This window comes from Macaca nemestrina, chromosome 7 (genome assembly GCF_043159975.1).
Source record: "Macaca nemestrina isolate mMacNem1 chromosome 7, mMacNem.hap1, whole genome shotgun sequence".
Taxonomy (NCBI): Eukaryota; Metazoa; Chordata; class Mammalia; order Primates; family Cercopithecidae; genus Macaca; species Macaca nemestrina.
Window position 1 is genome coordinate 6,913,265 of NC_092131.1, and position 11,590 is coordinate 6,924,854.

Here is an 11,590-nt window from a genome sequence, read left to right on the forward strand (position 1 = left end):
GCCCAGGCCCTGGCCTCAGGACCTGACTCAAACCCAGAAGGCCCTAGGAATTCCAGATCTACGGGCGTCTCAGGCACCGCAGAGCTCGTCTTGGCACAGATAAGGGGTCTCTCCATGTCCACTGGATCTGGCTGGAGCTGGGACCCCTGTTCTGGCAATGTGCCGTCCTGCTGCAGTGCCTGCAGGGCTCCTGGGAGGGAAGGTGGGAGGGGAGGGGCCCTCTGCACTCCCACCGTTCCTGGCTCTGAAACACTGACCCATCCATGCCAAGGAGGCAAGCCTGTTCTGTGGCTCCTCTTTCCTTAGCCTCCCCCAAGAAGCTGTGGGCAGCCCAGGTGTGGGACCGCCCTTTCTGAATGGGCTCCATACAAGACCCTCTCCTACCGCAGACTCATCCTTCTCCTTTCCAGACCAGGAACCCCACACTTGAGAGGCCTCGTTTCGAAAGGTACACCTCTTTTCTAGACGTTTCCATCCGCTCAAATCGGGGATGGGAGACCAGGCTAGACTTCCTTATTCCTCCTTGGGAAGAGGGGACAGGGCTCAGAGAAACAGCCGGGAGGGGGAACCAGTCCTAGGGGACAATTCACAACTTATTAATTCCAGTCTCCTAAAAAGAAGCCGCTCCCAGCAACCCAGGGCTTTTCCACTGCAGCTCACAATGCTGGCTTCCACACTGTCCACTGCCCTTTAACCCTTTGGGACCTGAATCTGTCTCCTTCCACACTCCCTTCTGTGGAAAGCTCCCTTCTTCTTTGCAAGGAATAATTCATTAGCAAGCTCATTAAAAATGGGTAGATATTCCTTTTCATTCTTTCTGGAAGTCAGATTGCTCATAAAAAACACATTTAAGTTATTTCATGTAAATGAAAGAATAAGAAACACATGCATCCTGTTGCCCTTAAGTCTTGCCAGGTTTTGACATTATTTGGAGAAACGTACTTGGAAATACATTTGGGGTTTGAATCACAACGCAGGAGGCATGAGGTCAGGGGCCTGGAAGCAGCAATGAGCAACTCGCAGGTGAGAGAATGTGGGGGCGTTTTCTTCCTTTCCACGAGCTCAGGCCTGAGCTACCCTCTTGGTTTCCTTTCCCAGCCACCCAGAGTGGGCAGGTGCGAGGAGAGCCAGTTTCCAGACCAGACCATCTTTACCCAGACACTTGCACCCACCCAGAAGAGTGCCACTAGAGGCGGACCCAGGAACCACTCAGCACGATGACAAATGGCCAGAGACCCCTCACCGCCCTCCGCCGACGTGACAGGGTCCTCTATGGCTCCCTGCCTGGTCAGATGGGGTCTCATCTCCACTCACTATGGCTCAGGCATTGGCCAATCCATCAAAATAGAATTTTCCTGAAAATGATCATATCTTTCAGCACTTAATAATGGCCTTTCAGGCCGGGCGCGGTGGCTCAAGCCTGTAATCCCAGCACTTTGGGAGGCCGAGACGGGCAGATCACGAGGTCAGGAGATTGAGACCATCCTGGCTAACACCGTGAAACCTTGTCTCTACTAAAAAAAAAATACAAAAATTAGCCGGGCGTGGTGGCGGGCACCTGTAGTCCCAGCTACTCGGGAGGCTGAGGCAGGAGAATGGCGTGAACCCGGGAGGCAGAGCTTGCAGTGAGCCGAGATCGCGCCACTGCACTCCAGCCTGGGCGACAGAGCAAGACTCCATCTCAAAAAATAATAATAATGGCCTTTCAACAGGTCCCGAGAAGATCATCAGCAAGGCTGACGTAGTAAGTCACGTTTCAACTTCTTGAATTGAGAACATGGCATATTTTTACCTATTTTCTACCTAGTGACACACAAAACCCCAAATACGTGTTTGCCTGAGACCGAAATACTCATGAGCACCTGAAACAGAACTCAGCGCAAAGAGGGTTCCATTTCAACCCCTGAGAGCCAGGGGCTGCCAAAGCTTGATCCTGTCTGGGCCTCACCTGTGTGCCCCTGGCCTGCACTTTGACTTTGCCCCTGGGCTTAGTCCACCTTGGGAAAGTCCTGAGATGTCCCTGAGAAACCAGTCCAGGAGCTGATGGCATCTGGCTCAGACCAGCTACTCAAATGCATTCTAGTAAGCTTGGGACACGATGCCCCCAGGCCCCCAGCATCCTGCCCCTGTACAAACCTCCCCTCCCCGGCCTCTCCTCCACATCACTGTGTTTGCAGGTGGCTCAGCAAATGCTAGCCTTGGAGTAAATGTCACAGGGCAGAGCCTTCCTGGGCCCCCTCCCTGGGTTTAGCCCTGGGCACACACTCCCCCCATCTCTCCAGGCTGTGGGGCTCTCCAGAGAGCAGAAACAAGCAGACAAAGGCAACAGCCCCAGGTTAGAGCGCCTCTGCCCCCTCTGCCTACGCTGCCAGATTTTGTTTAAAAATAATATCCCCATCCCATTTCCATTTCAGGGGAGAAGGGCAGGGCTGCAGAAGAGCTGTCTCCAAATCCTCTGTTTGATTAAAGAGCATTACGGAGGCTGCGCTGGAAACCAGAGATACTCTGGGGGTGGGGGTGGCGGTGGGGGTGGGGGGGTGGAGGGTGGGGGACGGGGGGCGGGGAACTGCACACGGGCTAATGCACGCACACGGCTGAGGACTAGAGGCTGGGCCCCACTCGGTGTGCAGCTCTGTTCATCCACTTCCTTCTCAGAGACCCCATGTGTGGGTCTCCAGTGAGGAGTATTGGCATCTGGGCCAAGGACAGTGCTAGGGCCCCCTCAAGGCTCCATAAATGTCTAGGGGAATGGAGCCAGCCTCACCCCATGGTTCAGAACTTTCTCAGCGCCCACCCGGATTCTCTGGAAGTCTAACTGCACTCATTCACCCCAATGACCACCCCAGGGGCGTCAGATATGAGGGATTCCAGGATCCTGACACTGCCTCCCAGGGCGCCTGGCTCTAAAAACACCCCATCGCCCTGAGTGAGCCACAGGATCAGTCCCTGGGAAGCAGAAAGGAAAGTGGCCTGAGCTGAGCTGAGCCTCCTCTCCTCCTGCCGGCCTAGCCTTCACCCTGGCGTGGCCGTCCAACACGCAACCCTGAGCCCCCTGCCCTCCACGACACCTTGCTTGGTTGCCGTGCAAGCCACCTTGCTGCATGGGTGCTCCCAGGGCACCCAACTAGACCCTCTGGTCCTTAGTGCAAAGCCCAACCTTAGGCACCCCAGAATAACCCCAAGCCCGAGCCCTGGGCGGCTCCCGGATGCATCTTGAATTAGTAAAACACAAATAAACAAATGATGAGTCCTCGAGTGAATTGTGTGGCTCCAATCCCCTGCTTTCTTCTTCTCTACCATTGCTGATTTTATTTAAACAAACAAAAACATTCCCATCTCATTGCAACGTCAGGGGTGAGGAAAGGAGGAAAGAGAAGAACTTGCTCAAAAACCACTATTTGATTAAAGGACATTATCAAAGCCTCATGTGTGAGAAACCACGGTTCTCACAGAGCGGGACGCTACCACGGCTGGTGGAAAGAAATGTCTTCCTGGCTGAGGAGCAGGCAAGCATTCCCATTTCCTCCTCTCTCAATGGGTCCTTGGGCCGGGTGTGGGCAGGGCAAGTGCCCCCTGGATCCCTTCTGACAGTGTGTTCAGCAAAACCGTACTGAGGGTTCCTGTGTGTCTGGCCCGAGCCGTTCTCGGGGGTCTAGAATGGAGGTGGACACTTCCCACTTACCATCGCCGGCCCACAGCATCCATCAGCCAGGCTGGACCCCCACACCTGCTTGCTGGGTATAGCAAGGGTCTCCACTCCGGGCAGCTCTCCGGCCCCCAGACCCCTCGGGCTGTGTGAAGAGGATTCACCTTGGCAGGGTGCCTCCTCCCCAGATTAAATGCTGACACTCTTAATCAGAGAGGAGAGACATGAGCTGAGCTAATAAAATCCTGGTGTCTCAAGAAAGCAAGAAACTCACCCCAAACCACGAAGGAGACGAGAGGCCCGCCAGGAAGAAGACTTGGGTCCAGGGTGGTGGGCCCCATGGGGGCCTCTTCCGCGGCGTCCATCGGCAGTTCTTCAGCTGACCCAGCCAGGCCACGGCCCACGTGCCTTGGGGAAGGGCAGAGAGTTAGAATCACGGCAAGGCAAGCATCCCGGAAAAGCCAAACACGCCCAAGAAAGACACGGGGCTTGGCCTCACCTGCAGTTTTTTGCTTTTCAGTGGAGTGGGGTGACTAGTGGGGGATGTCCAATGATAGGAAAAGGTGCAAAGAAGCAACGGGCTGGGTTAGAGGCAGCCCCAAACCCAGAACCAAGTGGGGAGCAAGGGACCAGGCAGGGCAGAGCCCAGGACTCTCAGGGCCATGGCGAAGACAAGGGCAGGCAGGGGCAACACCCACCAGGGCACGATCACGAGGGGTCTCTGGGAAGGGAGAGGCATCTGTCCATAGCCCTGAGGCCAGGCCCACAGGAGGCGGCATTGGAGGATGCTTGGCAGGAGATGGAGACACCAGCCGGGGCTTGTCGGGGGCACTGGGAACCTGCTGGAAACAGGCAGCTGGAGTGGGAGTGGCTCCTGGGTCAGGGCAGTGATACTCAGACCTCAGGAGGGCCAGGTGACCACAGGTATGGGGTTGGCAGGGAGAACCAGACTGCTAGGCAGAGGGCTGTAGAGCTGAGCCCCGGAGCCCAGGGATTGAGGCAGAGAAGGGGAGGTGGGTCAGGCCCACCTCAGGAGACAGAGCAAGCGGAGCGCCGGGTGGGTGAGGAACCTGGCCGTTGGAGAGCCACCAGGGAGAGCCAAGTCAGCAGCTGGGCAGAGGCAGAGCCTGCAGATGCTCCCTGGAGGTTTCCCCTGCTGGTCCTCTGCATGGGACACGGGCCCCAGCAGCTGCTAGAGGGTTAAGGAGCTGGACCAAGCCCCGGGGGAGGAAGGCATCGTGGCAAGGGAAGGGTCGCAGTCACAACCACACCTCGAGAGGGAGACCTGTGGCCAAAGCCCGGGGGCACACACTACAGCTGTTCCCATGCCCACTTTGGTCCTGAGAGACTCAGGGCCAGGGGTCCAGAACAGCTCAGCATCAGGGATGGGGCAGGGAAGGCAGAGAGGGAGAAGGTGCTGGCTCCGACCAGAGCAGAGCCCTGGGGATAGCTTGAATCTGCCCTCACACCCTCCAGCCTGACCTCTATGGAGCCGGAGTCCACTGCTCCAGCCCCTGGGGCAACCCCCCGGCCCGCCCTCCTGGGGACACAGAGGCCATCAAGGGATGGGCTACGGTGGCAGGTGCCCAGGCCAGAGCCAGGGCTGTGGATGTGCTCAGTTAGGATCAACTGTTGGATGATGGATGGCCGCGCAGGTGAATGCAAGGACGCAACCAGCAAGGCCCCCGTTCAAGTGGGGCCAGGGTCGGAAACTGCTCACACCCTTCTCAAAAATGAATTCCACCCTCCAGCCTTTGCACCTAGAACTCTTCGCGTGGCCCACCTGGTGGCTCAGCTGTGGTGGTCGAGTCCTTCCATCCACTCACCTGGCAAAACCCTACATCCCACATACTCTAACAGAGCCCCACTCTGTGCCAGGCTGGTGCTGGGACACCCTGAGGAAGCACGGGGCTGGCCAAGGGCACCACAGGAGGGCCAGGTCAGGGATTGGGGAGGGACAAAGAGAGGGAGACATTGAGAGAGGACAGGCGAGGAAGAAGGCAACAGAAGCAGAAAAAGCAGTGACTCAAGGAGCCAGGTTAAAGGGGCTGCCCCTACACTCAAGGAAGCAATGAGATCCCTCTGCCAGCGCCTCAGAAAAGTCCAGAAACCCAAGCAGGATGGGGACGTGGGGAGTTAACTTTTAAAAGCTTGTTAAGGCTACAGGAGCTTTGGGCACAAAACCCCAGAGAACCTGCCCGGGGCTAACTGATTTCTTCCATGCCCTCTCCAGGGTTTTGACTGTCCACAGGAGCTACTGTAGTACTAACAGTGGCTTTGGGGCCTGTGTGTTAATGATTGCCATGTATCTGAGGGTGAGGAGGGTGCCATCGATTCTTCGTTCCTATCGAAGAAAGTCTTCTCATTTAGAATCAGGCGTGCTCTATTTTTCTACTCGCCAACAGCTACATGGCAGGGAGGCCAGGTTTTCGTGTGATCTCAGCTTCAGAGGTCTATACCCCAGTCCACCCGTAGTCTCAACACTCCCCTAGACAGAGTGGCCAACTACATCACTGGGAAAGTCTCACCTTGGCAAAAGGGGATGAAAGATTGCCTCAGGCTTTTGCCCCAACCTGCCAATGGAAGATCCTTCCACGTTCTTTCTCATGGGGCACTGCAGTAGAGTTGGTTTTGCTAACTTGGAAATGGTATCCAATTCTAATTCACGATGTCAGAGAACCGTTAGCCAACAGACTCATCAAGGAAGGAAGGCCCCATAAGGTTTCAACTAATAACATTTTCTTGCTCCAACTACCCCCCTTATCCCCTAGTTTTTTCCCATTTGGCTAAAGGTCCAACTGGAGCCTAAGGTTAATTGGAGTGATCTAATCATGATTGATCTGCCTTGGGGTGAGAAATGTCCAGAGCTTGGGACAAATAGGGGCATGTTTCAGACTCAGGACATACCTGCTCTAAAGAATTATGGGCTCTAGGGAGCTCAAAGATCAGAAAAGAGGATGAGGGCTCAGTTAGGGTACAGGACATGTGGGTGAGGATATTAAGGGGCAAAAGAACTACTACAGGCCGGGCGCGGGGGTTCACACCTGTAATCCCAGCACTTTGGGAGGCCGAGGCGGGTGGATCACGAGGTCAGGAGTTCGAGACCAGCCTGACCAACATGGTGAAGCCCCGTCTCTACTAAAAATACACAGTAGCCAGCTGTGGTGGTGGGTGCCTGTAATCCCAGCTACTCAGGAGGCTGAGGTGGGAGAATTGCTTGAACCTGGGAGGCAGAGGTTGCAGTGAGCTGAGATCACGCCACTGCACTCCAGCCTGGGCGACAGAGACTCCGTTTCAAAAAAAAAAAGAGAACTACAAGTTCTGATGCTACATTCCCAGATGTGAGTTTTAATCTCCTCTCCACTGATTGATCCTGACTAATCAATAGCCACTGTGCCCCAGTTTCAACAGTCTGCTGGAGTCAAATCTGAACCCCAAACTATGCCCTCTTATGGGGGGCCCTCTGGGATGCCAACATACATTCACTTCTTCACCTGGCTAGGCATTCCATGGGTACTCACTTTGCAGTCACTCCCCTAGGGCCACGCCTAGGAGTTACTACTTCCCTATCACTTGTTAATCTTGAGTGAGTTTTAGATGTCCTCAGTGGGTCCTGAGACAAGTCAGAGGAGAGCTAGAGTAGGGAACTGATCACCAGTGGTCCCCCTGGTCCTCAGCTCTTGGAGAGAGGGAATGAATGCTCTGGCCAGTTCCATCTGCGCAAAGGATCGAACAAAGCCATTCTCTACAATGCAACCCTGTCCAAAGCCCCCCTTCTCAAAGCTGCCTGCAACTTTCAACCCCACTGAATGGACTTCGTGCTGGGTCAGAGGCAAAGACTTAAATGAGGAGCAAAAGAAACGTCGACTCCATCACCAAAATTAGAAGTGTGGCTTAAGAAGCCACATCGCCCCGGCCCGGCAGTGGCCAGTTCACCTCATTATGATAATCAGTGTGTTTTTCCTTCGCAGACAAAGAAGGCTCCTTATGCGACGAATATTGGAATCCAGCAGCTAACCTCATTAACGTCTGCAGCCTCTTCCTTCGACAAGGCCCAAGATTAGCCCTGTGTTCATTAAGGGAAAAGGACGGAAAGTGGAATAAAACTGAAAAACACCGCCCGGGGAAGGGGGAGGGGAGGCCCTCTTCTGCTAGCCATTCATTCACTGAAATACTTCGTGTACCTTCAGGATTTAATCACCAGCGAAGGGGGCGGTGGGGAGGGGGCAGGTTTTACCAGGATGTGGGAGGTAAAGAGGTTAAACTCAATGGAAGGAGTTAAAAACCCAAACTAGGGTGATTTGATGTGAAAGCTTCCTGGGATTTGTCATTGGGATAATCAATTTAAAACCTTCTTCCCGTTTGCTTTCTTTTAGCCCAACCTAACGTAAGGGGAAACCGTCTTTGGATGTGTTTTTGGCTTTTAATATTTTCCAAGTCTCCCTTTCCTACTTGTTTTTTGTCTTTAATGCCTTTGTTTAGTTATTCTCTTCTCCTGTCTCTCCTCCACGCCCCTCCCTTTCCACTTCTTTCTTCTCTTTAGTCCTCCCCATGGGAACCGAATGTATACGAAAATCTAGTGGTGCCTCCAGTTGTATTTTTCTCATGAATGCTTTATTGACTTTGCTTCAAGCCCTTCAAATAGCATCTGGTGCTTACCTGTGAGACATCCCACCTGACCTGCCAGATAAAGATGATTAACCCTATTTTGAAACTGAGATAAACCTGGCTTGGAAAAGTTTACCTACCCCGAGGTCTCAGCACTAAGTAATTTAACTAGGACTCAAACCCAGGTCAGCGACTCCTGACTGCTTAAGACAGCATGGTAAGAGGCAGGTCCAGAAGTCGAGAGACCTGGGTATGCAAGTTCCTAGGGGACGCTAAGAACGAGAGAAGGGGGAGCAGGTGTCTCTGTGAAGGGGAGTGTAAGGACACAGAAGTGAACCGGGGCCGCAGAGCCCTGTGAGAGAAGGCATGAAAATGTGTCGTCGTGTCCATGAGCTGAAAACATGACAAGGATTAAGCTACAGAAAAATCTTTACCTTTGTGAGAGCCCTTCCACGGAGTAGAGCGAGTCAGGAAGCAGTGGGTTGAAGAGGAAATTGGAGGTGAGGAAGGAAGACAGCAAGTGTAGACAGGCCTTTCAAGAAGCTTGGCTGTGAAAGGAAAGACAGAGGCTGTAGTGGCTAGAAAAGATGACAGCAGGGACCTGGGAGGCTCCAGGCTGCAGGCAGAGCAAAGTTGGAAATGCAGAGGGAGGCCTTCTGAAGGAGGCCGGGACTGAGACAGGTACAATTCTTCCTCTAGAACTCAGGGAACAGGAGTTCAATGATCCAGTGGGGCCCAAACTACAGAGCCTCTTGACAGCCTCTGTTTCCCTGGGAGTGGCAGTGGCCGGCCCTGACTCAGGACAGGGAGTTGTGAGGATCAAATGAATGGACGGTTGCAAAAAGTGACAGAAACATTCACTACCATTACTCACTGGGAGCAGGACTCCCGATTTTACAGCCCACTCGAATCTCACTGGGGCCCGGATTTTCACTGACCATAAATTATTCGTCCTGAACATTAAGGATGTAAAAACCACTGGTAAAAGCTGCCAGTCTCTGGAAGACAAAAGGTCCCCTCCTAATAGCCTGGATTAACTCAAAGCAGGTCTCCGCCCACTTCGTTTGTCACCGTCAGAGTCATCCTTGCACCTCCATTTGCCACATAATCCAATCAGTCCCTTTCAGAGGCTGGGCAGCTATTGTCTACACCGAGCTGGGCTTCTCTAAAGCAGCCCAAGTTGGTTTTGTCTTGTCCGGACAAAACTGGTTGGCTTAAAAGGGGACGAAAGAAAGTCCTGATCAAATGAGGACCCCAATTAGGTTCCAAGAGACTGTTTTCATTATCTTTGTACCAGATACCTAGCCTGGTGCACTGGGCAGATTGTCGGTGCTCCAGAAAATGTTTGTTGAATTAATTCATTTTTATTTATTCTGGAATTTCTTAATTGAACACAAACACACACAGCACCTACTCAGTGCTGTTCTCACTAAGGGAGAATAGGGCTGGACATGTGAGTGAGGAGGGACAGCCTCGGGTGGTTAAGTAGCTTGCAATTTCCACAGCAATTTACAAAGCACTTTCATAGTAGTTACAGCATTTGGTCTTCAAAAGCGCCCTGTGGGGTAGATACACGAGGGTGTGTGTGTGTGTGTGTGTGTGTGTGTGTGTGTATGTGTGTGAGTGTGTGTGTGTGTTTTAATCTCCATTTAGACCATGAAAGAAACTGAAACTTAGAGAAGTTAAGCGACTTGTTTAAGGTCACATCATTATTAAAAGGTGAAGTCAGCACATGGTACCAGCACTGGGGCCACCCCGACCCCCAAGACCACCCCAGGCAGCTGGGATTTCAAACAGTCTGTCCCATTGTCAAACATTTGGTTTGAAATAAAAGGACTCTTAGTATAATGCTGGGCCAGAGGGGAAACAGGGGTGAGGGCAGCTAGCGTGGCACCCTGGGTCCAACTCCAACCCCTTCTCTTGCCAGCTATGTGACCAAATACTTACACCTCCCCCCAAGTTTCAGTTTCTTTAATGTAAATGTAAGTCCTGCCCCACGGGACAGGGAGTTCAGTCCTCACGGGTCCTCTCTTCCTTTCAGCTTTTTTAAATTACACAAATCAACACTAACAAATTCATCCTCACCTGGAAATGAGGCTGCCTCATTTGCATACACATATTACACAAAAATCCCATGTTCATGTCACATAGAAAGTGCTCTGGAAATGGCCACATGCATAATTCGTATTCTTACTCAAGTCAGCCCGTCGATGGTCTCTGCAAAGCCCCTACCTGATGCAAGGAGAGCCCGTGGACAAGGGCTGCCTGGAGTGCTGTTGGAGAATAAATAAGACGAGTAAGACAAGCAAGAGGGGTGGGAAGGGACTGACCTGCCAAACCTTTTCAACAAACATTTGCTGATCACCTCCTCTATGCCAGATCCTGCCTGAGGCCTCTTTTATCTCATTTAATTCTCACAACAACCCTAGGAGGTTGCTCCCATCGACCCCATTCCCCAGAAAAGGACAGAAAGATCTCCAGAGAGGTGGGACATGCCTTTGGTGATTCAGTAGCATGCTCATTCCAGAAGCCCACCCAGGGCCTTGGAGTTGCCAGCAGGATGCTGGTCAAGCCCTTGGCCCAGGTCCCCCTCCTGAGAAGTTCCCAAAGGGATCCTTCCATTCAAGACATCGTAAGGGTGATGACAGAGTCAGTCAACAAAGACTGACACCCCCTTGGGGAGGGAAACACTCCAGTTTGCTAGCAGGTGAACACAAAGACTTATAGGAAAGTACTCATAGAGTCACAGCATGAGCATAGCAAAGGTCAAGGCTTAATGCCCAATGCCCCCTCACTAGGGCATTGGTTTAAGTCTTTAGGCAAGAGGGACAGCTGGCTGGTCAGTTCCGGTCCTCTTCATCCTTTGCCATCCTGGTCCTGGGGGTCAGTCAGTGGCTGCTTTTTATGCTGGTGGGATCCAGGAATCCGTGCTCCTAGTGCCCTCTGCAATTGATCAAAGGTTAGAGAACCTGCTTAAAAGCCCAAGCCTAGATCATAATTACAGTTTAAGTTAATTAATTACAATTAAAGCTGATTAGTTAAAAATTTAAAATTGTCTTTTAATTGCTAGTGGGTCTGGGGGTGGTGCAAGGACAGTGGTGGGGTTGGGAGATTCTACCCAGCATGTTGAATATGAAACGACAGCAGGAGGGTTGAGGTACCGTAAGGCGTAGATGGGCAGCAGGCCCCTTGGTAGCAGCTCGGCATGAAGAGGAGGTGGTCCTTGAAGACAAGGAGGTGGACGTATGATGTCATCCCTGAGGAGAGACCCTATGGCATGGGAGGGCGGCAGGTTAGAAACCATCTTCGTGACCTCTAATGGCCAGCACCGGAACA

General features: G+C 52.7%; 1 protein-coding gene across 6 annotated transcripts in view; it reads right to left on the reverse strand.

Annotated features, from left to right (window-relative positions):
• Window positions 1-10,881, reverse strand: part of LOC139355376 (uncharacterized) — a 32,295-nt gene extending 21,414 nt beyond the window's left edge. For 2 of the 6 annotated variants that reach the window (XM_071099589.1, XM_071099590.1), the window contains exons 1-4: window positions 10,487-10,662; window positions 4,345-8,802; window positions 4,146-4,179; window positions 3,921-4,054 (exon numbers count right to left, since the gene is read on the reverse strand). In XM_071099589.1, the coding sequence (XP_070955690.1) occupies window positions 3,921-4,054; window positions 4,146-4,179; window positions 4,345-4,425 (249 nt within the window). In that variant the 5' untranslated portion in view covers window positions 4,426-8,802; window positions 10,487-10,662. Of the gene's footprint in view, window positions 1-3,920; window positions 4,055-4,145; window positions 4,180-4,344; window positions 8,803-10,486 lie in introns of those variants that run through there. The other 4 variants (XM_071099591.1, XM_071099592.1, XM_071099593.1 and 1 more) reach the window with 4 other exon arrangements.
• Between the last annotated feature and the right edge of the window lie 709 nt (window positions 10,882-11,590).